At 43.0% G+C, this 14,934-nt stretch overlaps 3 protein-coding genes and 1 long non-coding RNA gene across 10 annotated transcripts in view; 1 reads left to right on the top strand and 3 right to left on the bottom strand.

The window, feature by feature from the left end:
* Window positions 1-820: 820 nt before the first annotated feature.
* On the bottom strand, window positions 821-7,479 carry LOC135095806 (zinc finger CCCH domain-containing protein 13-like). 2 transcript variants are annotated; one of them, XM_063996915.1, is made up of 8 exons: window positions 6,755-7,479; window positions 6,402-6,556; window positions 6,002-6,255; window positions 4,565-4,819; window positions 2,670-2,839; window positions 2,029-2,239; window positions 1,669-1,825; window positions 821-1,419 (listed from the first exon to the last, which is right to left on the bottom strand). In XM_063996915.1, exons 3-8 carry the CDS (start codon window positions 6,203-6,205, stop codon window positions 1,073-1,075), a joined length of 1,344 nt encoding a protein of 447 aa, XP_063852985.1. In that variant the 5' UTR covers window positions 6,206-6,255; window positions 6,402-6,556; window positions 6,755-7,479; the 3' UTR covers window positions 821-1,072. The 2 variants fall into 2 exon arrangements, with proteins under 2 accessions (XP_063852985.1, XP_063852986.1); XM_063996916.1 differs by having other exon boundaries at window positions 821-1,238.
* LOC135095713 (putative nuclease HARBI1) lies at window positions 6,428-7,275 on the bottom strand. The gene is made up of 2 exons (XM_063996725.1): window positions 6,755-7,275; window positions 6,428-6,473 (listed from the first exon to the last, which is right to left on the bottom strand). The coding sequence occupies exons 1-2, from the start codon at window positions 7,273-7,275 to the stop codon at window positions 6,428-6,430; spliced, it is 567 nt and encodes a 188-aa protein (XP_063852795.1).
* A 100-nt stretch (window positions 7,480-7,579) lies between the features above and the next one.
* Window positions 7,580-14,934, top strand: part of LOC135095802 (uncharacterized) — a 7,420-nt gene continuing 65 nt past the window's right edge. The window contains exons 1-3 of the long non-coding RNA XR_010264497.1: window positions 7,580-7,699; window positions 7,827-7,904; window positions 14,421-14,934. The exon at window positions 14,421-14,934 is cut by the window's right edge and continues 65 nt beyond it. This is a non-coding gene — a long non-coding RNA (uncharacterized LOC135095802). The remainder of the gene's footprint in view (window positions 7,700-7,826; window positions 7,905-14,420) is intronic.
* LOC135095795 (uncharacterized) overlaps window positions 12,528-14,934 on the bottom strand; it is a 29,826-nt gene continuing 27,419 nt past the window's right edge. For 4 of the 6 annotated variants that reach the window (XM_063996899.1, XM_063996902.1, XM_063996900.1 and 1 more), the window contains 4 exons: window positions 14,407-14,934; window positions 13,721-13,806; window positions 13,409-13,559; window positions 12,528-13,057 (listed from right to left, as the gene is read on the bottom strand). The exon at window positions 14,407-14,934 is cut by the window's right edge and continues 119 nt beyond it. In XM_063996899.1, the coding sequence (XP_063852969.1) occupies window positions 12,887-13,057; window positions 13,409-13,559; window positions 13,721-13,806; window positions 14,407-14,934 (936 nt within the window). In that variant the 3' untranslated portion in view covers window positions 12,528-12,886. Of the gene's footprint in view, window positions 13,058-13,256; window positions 13,296-13,408; window positions 13,560-13,720; window positions 13,807-14,406 lie in introns of those variants that run through there. The other 2 variants (XM_063996901.1, XM_063996904.1) reach the window with 2 other exon arrangements.

Genomic DNA, 14,934 nt, shown 5'->3' with positions numbered 1-14,934 from the left:
GTATTTGAAAGCACTTCAGAGTTCGTATAGTCGTAATTATTATTATTTTTTTTTCTTATCAATGCTATTAATATATCTGCGCTGGTATGTTTGCTGGCTTGTGTCAAGTAAACTTATATATTCTGTTTTTTGAGTGTTTTATTAAAATACAGAAGCAAAGATAAATTATGAACAAGAGAAAACGAGACAAACACCACCACCCCAGCCACAGACCCCCTTACGTAACCATCTCTCTCTCTCTCTCTCTCTCTCTCTGTCTCTCGTTCATCAGTCACATACCTTAATTTTTCACCTGTTTGTCATCTGATTATCAATGTTTCTCTCTCTCTCTCAACATAAGTACCCACATTTGACAACTTCCTTTCTCTCTCTCTCTTTCTCTAAATGGTCTAGTGTTTAATGTTCAGCCCTGAACACACACACACACACACACATATACCTATGTATGTGTATGTGTGTGTGTGTGTGTGTGTGAATGTAAATAAGGAATATTCAGAGGTAAAAGTAGTAGTAGTAGTAGTAGTAGTAGTAGTAGTTGTAGTAGTAGTAACAATAATGATAATAACAACAACAACAACTCCCTCACCTCCTTTTCTTTCTCATCCACTTCCAGCTTCACTTCCCCACACACACACACACACACACACACTCTTCCTTCCTTCCTCCACCTCTCCTCTTTCTAAACAATCCAATATTACTCTTCTCAATCTCGTTCGCTTCACTCGTGTAATTTAAATGTTGTAATTAACTCTCGTCGGATGAGAGAGAGAGAGAGAGAGAGAGAGAGAGAGAGAGAGAGAGAATGCAAATAAAAAAAACATCACAATTACAATTTTATTTATATACAAGGAAACAAATGTATAATAATAATAATAATAATAATAACAATAATAATAATAATAATAACAAAATTCTTAACTTTATTCTTCTCTATTCTATTTGCTCTTTAATAATAATAATAATAATAATAATAATAATAATAATAATAAAGAATAATTAATTATATCTTACACACAGACAGAGAGAGAGAGAGAGAGAGAGAGAGAGAGAGAGAGAGAGAGAGAGAGAAATATCAAGTCATTCTCTTCCTTATTCCTCTCCTCCTCTTCCTCTTCTCTTGCTGACAATCCTTCTTCCTCTTTCTCCTCCTCCTCTTCTTCCTCACTCCTCCTTCCTCCTGGCCCCTCCTCCTCCTCCTCCACCTCCTCCTCCTGCTCCTGCTGCTGCTGCTGCTGTTGCTGCTGGAAGAATATACTGGAGGGAGGTGGGCTGGGCAGGGGAGGGGGAAGGGGAGTAGAGGGTGGTGTACACATACCCAGGATAACTGAACATCCCTGTGGGGGGGGTTGGTGGGGGTCGTTGCTCCCCCCCGGTTGGCCACCACGACCCCCCCAGGAATGGCTGCCACTTGGTTGTAAGCTATGGGGGGATGGGGGGTGGGGGGAGGGGGGGAGGTTAAATTAAGCTATCATTATTTTTTTTTAATCTATATATTTTTGTTTTTAATCAGTAATAATAATGATACTACTACTACTACTACTGTTATTGCTGTTGCTGTTATCAACACATATATTTATTATTTTTTTCATTCAATAATCTACAAATTGTTATCCCACTACTACTACTACTACTACTACTACTACTACTACTACTTCTACTACTACTTACCATATTGCTGTGGGGAAGGCTGTGTGTATATAACTGCAGTGCTGGGAGCTGTGAAGGTGTAGTGGGTGTAGCCTGGGTACAACTTCAGTGCAGTGAAGGGGGGCGGTGACCCTGGAGGGGGCGGGGGAGAGTGGCTGCCATCCTTGTCTCCAGTATACTGTTGAGAGAGAGAGAGAGAGTGAGAGAGGGTGAAAGAGTGAGAATTTGGAGTGATTTTGAGTGTAAGAAAGAGAGAGAGAGAGAGAGAGAGAGAGAGAGAGAGAGAGAGAGAGAGAGAGAGAGAGAGAGAGAGAGAGAGAGAGAGAGTCTGAAGTGGTCTCTCTCTCTCTCTCTGTCTCTCTCTCTCTCACTCTTACTCACCAGCTTGATCAGCTTCACTTTAACCTTTCTCTTCTTTCTAAACTTCTTCTCTTTCTTCCTGGTGGCAGTGGTGGTAGTAGCAGTGGTGGTGGTGGTGGGGGTAGGGGGTGGTGGGGAGTGGATCTCCTCCCCCCCACTGGGTGACGTCCCCTCCCCTGGCAGCACCCCATCTGCAAACTTCACTGCCTTGGGCCGGTAATCATCTCTTGACCTGGGGAGAGTTAGGAGAGTGAGAGAGGGGAGGGAGAGAGAGGGAGAGGGGAGGAAGAGAGAAGGGAAGTTTGGTATGGGGTGAGTCTGGCATGTTCTGGATACATTGGGAATGAGAGAGAGAGAGAGAGAGAGAGGCTGTGAGTGGTGTGAGAAGCTGGGATGGACTGGGAGAATCTTGGGAACAGTTTGGGGGGAGTCTGGAATGGTCTGGATACATTGGGAATGAGAGAGAGAGGCTGTGAGAGGTTGGGAGAGGCTGTGAGAGGTTGGGAGAGGCTGTGAATAACTGGGAGAGGGTGTGACAGGTTGTGAGAGGCTGGGAGAGGCTGAGAAAAGAGTGAGAGGCTGGAAGAGGGTGGAGAAAATAATGAGAAACTGGAAAAATGAGAGGGAGAGATGGAAAGAGACACACAGATAGACAGACACACCTGTAGGAAGGGCTCATTAATATCCCCTTATCAGCTGGAGGGAGGGCTACAGGTAATAATCTTTTCTTCTTCCTCATCCGTGCCTCCTCCTCGTCCTCCTCTTCCTCTTCCTCCTCCACCTCGTACTCTGGAACTGGCGACCCCACCACCGGCACCTCCGACATGGCCTCCTGCAGGATGGTAAGGTGGTTAGGGTACTGTCCGAGTTAGCGTGTGTGTGTGTATGTTGGTTAAGTTTGGTTAAGTGTTAAATAAAGAATGGTATTTTATATTAATTTCAATATTTATCAACTTATTATCTGTATTTTGAAGATACATGTAGCATTTGAACTGTAAACCTTTCTAATTGTCTGTCTCATGCACACCCAGCTCACTGAGTGCCTGTTCAGTGCCTGCAGATGGGTCACTGAACAGTAAATAAATTTGTCTGACTCCCCTACATACACACAAGTGGCTGGCCAAACACTGCATCAACACAAACAGTGAATAAACAGTGGGAATCTGCTGGTCTGAGTCCCCTACATACACACAAGTGGCTGGCCAAACACTGCATCAACACAAACAGTGAATAAACAGTGGGAATCTGCTGGTCTGAGCCCCCAAAACACACAAGTGGCTGGCCAAACACTGCATCAACACAAACAGTGAATAAATAGTAGGAATCTGCTGGTCTGAGTCCCCTACATACACACAAGTGGCTGGCCAGACACTGCATCAACACAAACAGTGGATAAACAGTGGGAATCTGCTGGTCTGAGTCCCCAAAACACACAAGTGGCTGGCCAAACACTGCATCAACACAAACAGTGAATAAACAGTGGGAATCTGCTGGTCTGAGTCCCCTACATACACACAAGTGGCTGGCCAGACACTGCATCAACACAAACAGTGGATAAACAGTGGGAATCTGCTGGTCTGAGTCCCCTACATACACACAAGTAGCTGGCCAGACACTGCATCAACACAAATAGTGGATAAACAGTGGGAATCTGCTGGTCTGAGTCCCCAAAACACACAAGTGGCTGGCCAAACACTGCATCAACACAAACAGTGAATAAACAGTGGGAATCTGCTGGTCTGAGTCCCCAAAACACACAAGTGGCTGGCCAAACACTGCATCAACACAAACAGTGAATAAACAGTGGGAATCTGCTGGTCTGAGTCCCCAAAACACACAAGTGGCTGGCCAAACACTGCATCAACACAAACAGTGGATAAACAGTGGGAATCTGCTGGTCTGAGTCCCCTACATACACACAAGTGGCTGGCCAGACACTGCATCAACACAAACAGTGAATAAACAGTAGGAATCTGCTGGTCTGAGTCCCCTACATACACACAAGTGACTGGCCAAACACTGCATCAACACAAACAGTGAATAAACAGTGGGAATCTGCTGGTCTGAGTCCCCTACATACACACAAGTGACTGGCCAAACACTGCATCAACACAAACAGTGAATAAACAGTGGGAATCTGCTGGTCTGAGTCCCCTACATACACACAAGTGGCTGGCCAAACACTGCATCAACACAAACAGTGAATAAACAGTGGGAATCTGCTGGTCTGAGCCCCAAAAACACACAAGTGGCTGGCCAGACACTGCATAGGCACAGATGGGGAGCTGGTTTGGCCTGACAGCACCCTCCAGTGTTCATGTAAATTCTGGCTACCATTTGTAATTCTATTTTGGGGAGCTACACCTCAGAGTCTCTTTTATTGCAGATTTGTTCCCCCCCCACGGCTGGCTGGCCTACATAACAAAATAAATAGATAATGTTTTTTTTTTTTGTCAGAGGACTTTCTCATCTCTACCTGTTGAAATAAGATTATCTTGGAAAGTTTAAAAATGGATGCATTACTATTACTACTACTACTACTACTACTACTACTTACCCTGAACAATACCTCATCCTCAGCATCAGAGGACGGCCCCTCCCCCTCCTCATTGGCTAACTGTTGTTGTTGTTGCAGTTGTTGTTGTAACAGAATCAACCTCTTCCTCTCCCTCTCTCTCTGACGTGCCTCCCTCCTGGCCTCCCTCTCTCTCCTCCTCCTCTCCTTCCTCTCCCTCCTCTCTTGCTTCTCTCTCTCTCTTGCTGCTGCTGCAATCTCTGGGTCCACCATGTCCTCATTGATCCTCGGGATTTGCTGCAAAAGGAGGGAGAGAGTGAGTGAGTGGAATTGAGAGAGAGGATGAGAGAGAAGGGTAAAACTATTATTGTAAGAGAGAGAGAGAGAGAGAGAGAGAGAGAGAGAGAGAGAGAGAGAGAGAGAGAGAGAGAGAGAGAGAGAGAGAGAGAGAGAGAGAGAGAGAGAGAGAGAGAGAGACAGAAATATGTAGCAGTAATAATAATAATAATAAGAATAATAATAATAATAATAATAATAATAATAATAATAATAATAATAATAATAATAATAATAATAATATCTAAAACATTCTCTCTCTCTCTCTCTCTCTCTCTCTCTCTCTCTCTCTCTCTCTCTCTCTCTCTCTTTCTCCTAGTGCAACCTACACTCATAAATTATTTCTTGCCCTAAAAAAAGCTAATTTGGAATAAGACAAACAGTAACAAGTCCGAACACAGCAGTATCCTACATTCAGGGATCTTAAACTCCTAGAAACTGGAGACATTACTGCATTCCAGACCTTGGCGTTTGTATACAAAGCTCTTAATACAAACACAAGAGACACGGGCTCATGATATTCAGTTAAGACAGACAGGTAACTTGAGGACGCCCTTCTGCTGAACCTCCCGTGCCCAACAGAGTGTCGTCTCACAAGGAACCAAGCACTGGACCCGGCTCTCGGACACAGTTAAAAACAAACCATTACATTCCTTTAAATTACTGATGAAACAACACTTAACAAGTAATTATTCATTGTATTTATTAGTTTTCAAATTGTAATCAGCTCTACTATTATAAACATATGTAATTGTTTGTAATTTGTAATAGTTATTATTATTATTATTATTATTATTATTATTTACTTGTGTTATTGATATCATTCTTTTTTGCATGCATATATAATTTGATTGGGTTAAAGTTATGAATTACTTACTAAATAATTATGTACTGTCTTTTCTTTTTTTTTCATGATAGCTGAATAAAACACTGGTCTTAAACCTTAGTGTAAAATATTCATTAGTCCACAAAGACCTTGTGCTCCATGGACTGGCCATCACATATCAGAATGTCTATATACCAGTCTGTCTGTATATATTAACACCAATATATATAATTTAATCAATCAATCACTCTGTAAGGAAAATATAGACAAATAAATACAATAACAACAGATGTATATACACTCTCTCTCTCTCTCACCTGCTGAGGAGGGAGATAAGCCAAGCCACAGCTAACCCAGGTGTGTGTGGCCCACCTCCACCTCCCGCCACCCCCGCTGGCAGCACCGCAGGGGGGCAGGAGGGGGTGAGGGATGACTGGGCAGGGGTCACAGGGAGAGGGGTGGCTGGGGCAGGGGTCTGGGGCTGGGGTCGGGGGAAAGCCTGGGACTCCGACCACTTGCATGACCCGACCAACTCTGCCCCTAACACCTGCATGTTGTCAGCTGGAACAACCTGAGAGGAAGGAGGTGCTCAGAAGTAGTAGTAGTAGTAGTAGTAGTAGTAAGATTGATTTTCTATCTCTGTCTCTCCTTTCTGCATGTAAAAAACTTTCTCTCTCTCTCTCTCTCTCTCTCTCTCTCTCTCTCTCTCTCTCTCACCTGTATGACATTCCCTGCCTGCACTATCATGGGGAAGTGGGGCTGCGGGGCTGAGGCATCTTGGGGCAACACCTGAAGCATGTTTCCCACTTGAATAACCCTTGTTGTGGTAGTGGTGGCGTCAGTCCCCTCGGCTGCATCGTAAGGTACTGGAACTGTTGGGAGGAGGGGGGTTAGTTTGGGCGGCCACGCCCCGGGGACTTAGCCTTGGGAGGAGAGCGTGCCCAGGGGGCAGGGACCGGTTCTTGTAGGGGCTGCGGGCACACACGGGAGGGCGGCCCCGGGGAGAAAGCTACTAGATTCATTCAAAGCATATCTAAACCTACCAGAACACTATTTACAAATAAACCCACCTGTTATAATTAGCTTGTGTGAGGAGCCACTGCTTGCAGGGATAGCCACTGTCCCCGGGAAGGTAGCATCCTGCAGGTACATGTTGTTCCTCAAACATCAATTTGAGTGCTGACTTATCTAGTATTCTTGCATCGTTGACTGAGCCAGGCCACCTTGCCACAATGTCAAGAATCTTATAGTGAGCATCAAATACTACTTGCACATTTATGCTGTGATAGCGTTTCCTGTTCACATGTACATGTTCATCGACATGAGGAGACACAATTCTTATATGAGTGCCATCAATCACTCCCACAACACCGGGAAACTGAGTTGCTTGCATGAACTCTGCCTGTTTTTGCTGCACTTCACGCTGGGTGTGAGGGAAAGCCACGAACTGGCAGATTACTTCTGGGTCAGCCAGTGCATCAATTGTCTGTGATATTGCACGGCTGATAGTGGGCTGCGTTGTTCCAAAATCATCACAACTGCACTGTTCCATTTTTCCTGTGGCTAAATATCGTAATGTGATGGCCACCATCTCAGGGGTCAAGGCTCTATTTCTTTCAGTTTTACTTTGCAGCTTGTCTCTCACTATATCAGTCACTGCAACAATACCAGCACGGTCCAATCTGAATCTTTTCAATAACTCAGCATCGTCGTACTCAGCGGAAATATCTCTTCTCACTCTGTAGGTGCGCCGCTGACGTTGTGGTTGTTGTGCGCCATCCTGCCAACGGCTGGGTTCATCATGCTTTAAATAAATTTTCCATCCACCTTTAATAATCTGTTGGAGGTAACTTGTGGAAAGAGAAAGAAAAGTGCATTATTTTTATGCAATAATATTTTTAATTTTTGAACTTGAAAATGCAATATACTTTAATCCAGAGATTTAAAAAGTGAACATACGTTTTAACCCAGTGGGTGCTGTAAACAGTACGTTGGCGGTTCACACCAGTTCAAAAGTAAGGTATCTTAAATTGCACTTGACAATGTTGTGAATACTTTAAAATGCTTGTAGCCATACTTGATGCCTTCCATAACGTGTAAAGTAAGAAGTTAGCCTGTGTTAAAAAGTGGTGATCCCTGCAGATTACCAAGGCATCCAGTCTCCCAGCAAGTGCCAAGAGGCATTCATTCAATGCTCCGCTGACAACAATTTGCCCAAAGGTATGCATTATAATTATGTGGAAAGTACATTACGTACGGTGTAGAGGTGGTTGTCTAGTGATATAAATGGTAAGGTGGTGGTGCTGGTGATTGTGATGGTGCCACAGTATTATTACCGTATGTCAGTATATTGAGGCTTGATATCACTTTTATTAATGTGCCAGTATTTCATTACCTATCTTATGAAACAACACTAGCTCTTCATATATTCTTTTCTACAAACCTTTAGCAATAATTGAAACGTTTTTTTTTAATTGAATTCAATGCCTTTTTTTTTTATTGATGAAAACAGGAAATAATTATGGCTACCACTGGCTAGACACGCATACCTTGCCTTGAATTTAGGTGTGGTTAGCTTAGGTTTGATATGGTTGGGTGTAGTTAGGTTAGGTTAGTTTTGGGTATGGTTAGGTTAGGTTACAGCAAGTACAGTTAGGTTAGTTTGGGTGTGGTTAGGTTTGGATGTGGTTAAGTTAGTTTAGGTATGGTTAGGTTACAGCAGGTATGGTTAGGTTAGTTTGGGTGTGGTCAAGTTAGTTTAGGTATGGTTAAGTTACAGCAGGTATGGTTAGTTTAGGTATGCTCTACAGGTATGTAGAGAGATAGATAAATGGTTAGATAAAACAAAGTTAAATAGACTGAGAGATAGATGGTTAGATTGAGAGATAAGCAGAGATAGGCCTAGTTAGGTTAGGTCCAGCAGATACTTAGATCAATGGGTAGACTGAGAGATTAATAGATAGACAAAATAACAGATAGATAAATAAGCAGAGCCTACAAAACTATCACTAATATTATGAAAAACCTCTTCAACACCCTAACAATTAAAAAATAAATCATTAAAAAACCAGAAATGATGCAATTAAGTAATCAACAAACAAATTCTTCTATCTGTATCTAAACTTAGTAAAAATCCACAGAACAATTGCATTAGTAAACACAGTGTTAGGTTGTATCTCATTTAAAGCTGGCGTTATCAAGCTTGAGCCCACCATTCCTTCGAGTCCTAGTTTCCCTTCTGTAGTTGTTGCTCTTTTCCTCTTGTATCTTCTTAATTTCCCCTCTCTTACCAGGCGAAGTTGCAGGGTTACAAGTTGTGACTCATGGTGCAGCAGGGGGACTAATTTGTAGAGTTGGTGAGAATGGTTCCGGGCTTTTTCGTTAATCCGTCTGTGCCACCCTTCGACATCGTTATTTGTTCTCACCGACTTCCCATAGACACTCCAAGCTGCTGGCGGCCAGAGAGTGCTGTCAATCCATGTTTTGCTAATGTAATGACATAGTGGTTGTACAGCACGTGGTGCAGCATCGTTCAGTTTACTAAATGCTGCTTGTATGTGCTCTTGTGGCAAACATGGCAGGGCAAACAGTTTGCGTATGAAACTCTGTATGGAACCCTTCTCTTTGTACGCAACGGCGAGTCCAAGATCCTGTGTCTTTCTCCAGATACACTGTGCCCAGTGGAACAGGCATCCACTCACATGAATATGAGGGAAAATCGCTTGTATGCCTTTCCACATAGCCCGCTCAAAGTCGGCTACAGCCTTCTGGAGTTTGTTTTCTGGTATCAGTTCTTTAACAGCGTTCATGACCGCTTTGTAGTCTTTGGTGCGTCTATGTGACATGAAAGCAAATAACAAAGGTACCTGTTTCGTATTTTTGTCTTCTCCTCTCACAAATGCATGGATGGAGAACAGCTGGTAAAAAGGCTTTGAAACAATCTTAAAAGTAGCATCCATGTACCATGTTCTTGCCTTCTTAAGCACTTCTAGCTGCTGGGTTATAGCGAATAGCAAATGTCTGGCTTCATCAACGTAAATGTCTCGTTGGAGGAAGTTAGGTGGAAGAAAGTTTTCTGAAATGTCAAATTCAAGGTCCTTTGGATCCTCGGGACGCATTGCTTGTCGAAGTCGGTTGGCCCGACGAATAAGTAATCCAGGTTTTGGTGCACTGGCCTCAGGGTCTTCAGGTTTTATTTCTTTCAATATTGCGTCTTCCACAATTGCTGCTGCTGACCTAAACACATCTTCTCTTGCCTTATTCTTTATATCAGCAACGATCTTAATGGCCTTCTGTTTTCCTGGTTGAGCGGGGTGGCACTGATTGTGGAGACCAGCTGTGAAGGTTTCACCATCTTGAATTATAATAGCTTTGCACGTTGTGGTTTTATTTCGTACACTATGTATAATATATATATATATATATATATATATATATATATATATATATATATATATATATATATATATATATATATATATATAACATTAGTGACAGTATATAATGGAAATAACAAGAAATAAGTTAGCTTGAAGAGTGATGACACTGGAGTGCATGGTGACGGCCAGTGACCACCCTGTCACAAACTACACAAAGTGCAGCTGTGGGCTGTTTAGGGCGAATAGAGCCATGGCTTGGTGTCGTCATGATGAGGCTTTAAAAATAATGATTCCACCAACAGAACGGCTTTTGACATGACCTCGCCTCTCTCTCTCTCTCTCTCTCTCTCTCTCTCTCTCTCTCTCTCTCTCTCTCTCTCTCTCTCTCTCTCTCTCTCTCTCTCTCTCTCTCTCTCTCTCTCTCTCTCTCTCTCTCTCTCTCTCTCTCTCTCTCTCTCTCTCTGAATGGAATGGGCACGCACACACACACACACACACACACACATTGTATTGTATTCTACGTCTCTCTAGAAGATTGGACATGTACAGGAGAATGTAATAAATAAGTGTAAATTATTATTATCGTCCTACAAAATGGGGCCGTCCTGGTAAACACGGGGCCGTGGGGGAGGGCCGTCGTGGAGGGCCGTCGTGGTTAGGGGCCGTCTTGACCTGCTTCCATTCCTTCTTCTGCCCTGATTACTGAACCAAAGCATTTTGCTGATGCTTCCTTGTAGAAATACCTTTTATCATTATCTTCTCATCTCATTTACTCCCTCATTCCTATTGGTTTAATATCCTGCGTCTGAAGCACTAAGCCGATTATGTGGCACTGAGATTGTTATAGTTGTTTTTTATTATGTTAGGTGAATACCCTGTCCATTAGGGGCTGATAGCACTAAGAGCGTGAATGATGTGTGTATGAGTGGAGGGTGCTCTGTCTGGGCCACCCTGTGTGGGATTGCCAACCTGGTATATGGACAGCTGGACAGATACATACATAGAAACTCCCTTGCTGTACCCATTAAATGTAAATAAATAGATAAACTTTTATTTACTTTTCCTCTTTCCTGCTCTCATTCTTGCCTTCATTGCTTCCATTATAACCTACTCCATTAATTAATAGCTTTCTCCCCCTCCTGTTACATCTTCAAAGTGTTTCATCATTCCTTTCATTGATATTATTTTTCTCATCTTATTCAGTATCAGAGGCTTCACTGTATTGTATTACTTGTGCAGTCCTGTAACTTTTTTTTTCTTTTTTTTTTTTTTTCCTCTGTATGGCAAGTGTACATGTATTCTCTCCTGCCAAATTAGGGCAGGCATTGTTCCCCTGATAGGAAGCACCACACCCTACCCATGACATATTGGGGCAATTTGGACACTAAAACATATATATATATATATATATATATATATATATATATATATATATATATATATATATATATATATATATATATATATATATATATATATATATATATAGCAGGTCAGCAGTTCTACACAAGATGACCCAGACAAAACACCACACACACACACACACACACACACACAGGGAGACTGAAGAGGGACATTGCTACATAGAAATATCATGTTTAGCCAATATTTTATTAAAAATAAAATACATATTACAATTTACATTAACATACAATACACACACACACACACACACACACACACACACACACACACACACACACACTAGGATAAAATATGAGTTAGGTTTACTTAGCAGAAGAAAATAAGCACGCAGGAATATAATTTTCAGTTTCCTACCACACCAAGAGACTTTTCCTTTCTTAACACAGTGAATGGAGGTGCAATGAAGTGAGACCATTGACAGAACACATGAATAAGTTAGGGCTAAAAGGAGCTGAAAAGACATAGATGAATGATATTGAATAACACATGAACACACACACACACACACACACACACACACACACACACACACACACACACACACACACACACACACACACACACACACACACACACACACACACACATCTCACTAAATGAAATAGAAAAGCTTCATAAACATAATTTGACCTTCAATGACCTTTCATTCTGGATCTGCTGAGGTGAAAACAGCAATACATCTGACCTTGAATGACCTTGTGTCCTGGGTCTTGCTGAGGTCAACATATACCAACATTCCTCACTAAATAACCAAATTTCATGCAACTTGACCTTAAATGACCTGTATTCTGGGCCATACTAAGGTCATTTTGCAAGATTTGAATGAATATACCTTTTCTTGTGTCTGTTCTCTACCTAATCATGTGTGTGTGTGTGTGTGTGTGTGTGTGTGTGTGTGTGTGTGTGTGTGTGTGTGTGTGTGTGTGTGTGTGTGTGTTTCCATCAATACACACACACACACACACACACACATATACACAGATGCATAGATACATACATACATACAAACAGCAGTAGCAGCATTATGAAAACAACTTAATTTTCTTTTCTTTTTTTTTTCTGTAAGATGTTATAGTCTTCCACAAACCCAAGGAGGAGGAGCAGGAGGAACATACATACATACATACAAGGGAGAAACAAACACAAAAATTTACAGCATTACTCCAGAGAGACATTGCTAAATACAACCACTCAACCCCAAATTTACTGTCATAATATACCATATATCTGCTGAACAAAAACAAAACTTGCCTCTTACACAGACAGACAGACAGACAGAGAGAGAGAGAGAGAGAGAGAGAGAGAGAGAGAGAGAGAGAGCATCCCCACCCCTAACATACCTCACAAGATAGGGGCATTGCAAAATATTCTCTAACCATTTCTTGTGACGTCAGCTCTTTAACTGTTGGCAAATCCGAGCTGGTTGGAGTCCTGAGTGGCCACTTGTGGGAAGGCACGGAAGGCAAATGCACACTGCACCTTGCACACGTGGTCATTCAGAATAGACTCAGGACTGTAGGACTGGGCCAGGTGGAAGCAGTTGTCTATCTTGAGGCTCTGGCAGACAGGCTGTGGAGGAGAGAGAGACAGAGAAACACTCAGCTTTGTATATAAGTGGACTCCAGGTACCATTGTTAGTTGAGGCTGGCAGACTAGCTGTGAGAGAGAGAGAGAGAGAGAGAGAGAGAGAGAGAGAGAGAGAGAGAGAGAGAGAGAGAGAGAGAGAGAGAGAGAGAGAGAGAGAAATACTTAGATTTGCCTTTAGGGAGTCTCTAGGCACTTGTTAATTGAGGCTCTGGCAGACAGGCTGTGGGGTTTGGGTTTAATAAGCAGATAAACAGACAGATAGGCACTTCCAGGCATTGATAGCATTATAAATAGCAAAACAAACAGACAGACAGACAGATGCACAAGACTCACCCCTTCCTTGGTACAGGTGCACATAACACAAGGAGAGATGCGTTCTGCTCCACCTATGTCAATGTTAGTCTTGCCTACGCCACATGACACACGCTCTTTCCACAGCTCAAGGTTCACCCCGGGGAGGTCGCGACATGACACTCGGGGGTTCCTGGGGGGTGAGGAAGGGATGAGGGGATAGCATTTTGTCTGTGTCTGTATGTGTGTGTGTGTGTGTGTGTGTGTGTGTGTGTGTGTGTGTGTGTGTGTGTGTGTGTGTGTGTGTGTGTGTGTGTGTGTGTGTGTGTGTGTGCGTGCTGGAGCAGTACTTACAGGAAGGGGTCTGGGAGGTCAAAGACAGACCGCTGTTCACTTTCCACATTGTCACAGTTGTCACACAGAAGCTTGGCCAGTGTCACCTGTAGAGAAGAGACACACTTGAGTTCATTTGTTTGCTGCTAAAACACTTCATTTGTTAAGTAAGATCAAGATAAGTTAGCTAATTTGATTAGTAAGGTTAGACATAACTAGATTTAGGACAGATTAGGTAATTAAGTTAAGTTTTGAGTAGATTTGGCAAGGTTACTTAGATTTTAAGTTGATTTGATAAGTAAGGTGATTTACTTTTACTAATGCTACTATTATTTCTATTACTATTATTCCTTTCTATCCTATGTGTGTGTGTGTGTGTGTGTGTGTGTGTGTGTGTGTGTGTGTGTGTGTGTGTGTGTGTGTGTGTGTGTGTGTGTGGCTTGTGTGTGTGTGTGTGTGGCTTGTGTGGGATTGCCAGCCTGGTATATAAAGAGAAATGAACTATTGCTATTACTACTACTGCTGCTCACTACCCACAGACAGAGATACTACTGCTACTATTATTACTATTACTACCACCACTACTTAACACCAACAGAGATACTATTACTACTACTGCTACCACCACCACCACTCATTACTCACAGATGGATAGACTACTGCTACTGTTACTACCACCACCACCACCACCACCAAGGAAGACCCACCTTTCTTATTTCAGTGAGCTGAGGGTCGGTGAAGCGCACAAGTGGGTCAGCATTCTCATACCAGAATCGGTCACAGCGGCGGAGGTTCCTAAACTGAATGCCGAGGATGCAGCCGAACGTGGGACCGACCAGTCCACCGTGCAGCGGCGTCTCAATCAATCCACCAGTGAACAGATCTATGTCATCCACGTGTGCGTACGTCCGTTTCATTCGCTCGATCACCGGCCTCGCTATCTCCCTGTGCAGGTCATCAAACGACCTTGCCCTGGTCAGGTTACAGAGGGCCCTGTACTCATTGTAAGGCTGCAGTCCGTGGTCTCTGCCTCGCTGGATGTTGAGGGCAGCCAGGTCCAGGCCAGAGAATGGCTGCCGCTTGTCTTCAAAGAGATGGTTGGTCACCTCATCTGTCAAGAACTGGTCCAGTGTCTCCATGGACACAGTAGTCAGGCCGCGGATGATCTCATCAAGCATCCCAGGCTGGTAGAGTAGGTCTGGGTTGAAGAAGTGTTCGCTCAGCTTGACAGGAGG

Source organism: Scylla paramamosain, unplaced genomic scaffold (assembly GCF_035594125.1).
Source record: "Scylla paramamosain isolate STU-SP2022 unplaced genomic scaffold, ASM3559412v1 Contig1, whole genome shotgun sequence".
Lineage (NCBI taxonomy): Eukaryota > Metazoa > Arthropoda > Malacostraca > Decapoda > Portunidae > Scylla > Scylla paramamosain.
This window is presented reverse-complemented; position numbering and strand designations above follow the sequence as displayed.

Bases quoted from the DNA above. Each gene is read 5' to 3' on its own strand.
- LOC135095806 (XM_063996915.1), bottom strand. From the start codon at position 6,205: ATGCAAGTGGTCGGAGTCCCAGGCTTTCCCCCGACCCCAGCCCCAGAC. The intron at 2,240-2,669 runs GTGTGTCTGTCT...AACTCTCCCCAG, and splicing joins TTAATGAGCCCTTCCTACAG to GTCAAGAGATGATTACCGGC. The intron at 1,826-2,028 runs GTGAGTAAGAGT...CTCTCTCAACAG, and splicing joins AAGTGAAGCTGATCAAGCTG to TATACTGGAGACAAGGATGG.
- LOC135095713 (XM_063996725.1), bottom strand. From the start codon at position 7,275: ATGGTGGCCATCACATTACGATATTTAGCCACAGGAAAAATGGAACAG. The intron at 6,474-6,754 runs GTGGGTTTATTT...AACATGCTTCAG, and splicing joins ACACAAGCTAATTATAACAG to GTGTTGCCCCAAGATGCCTC.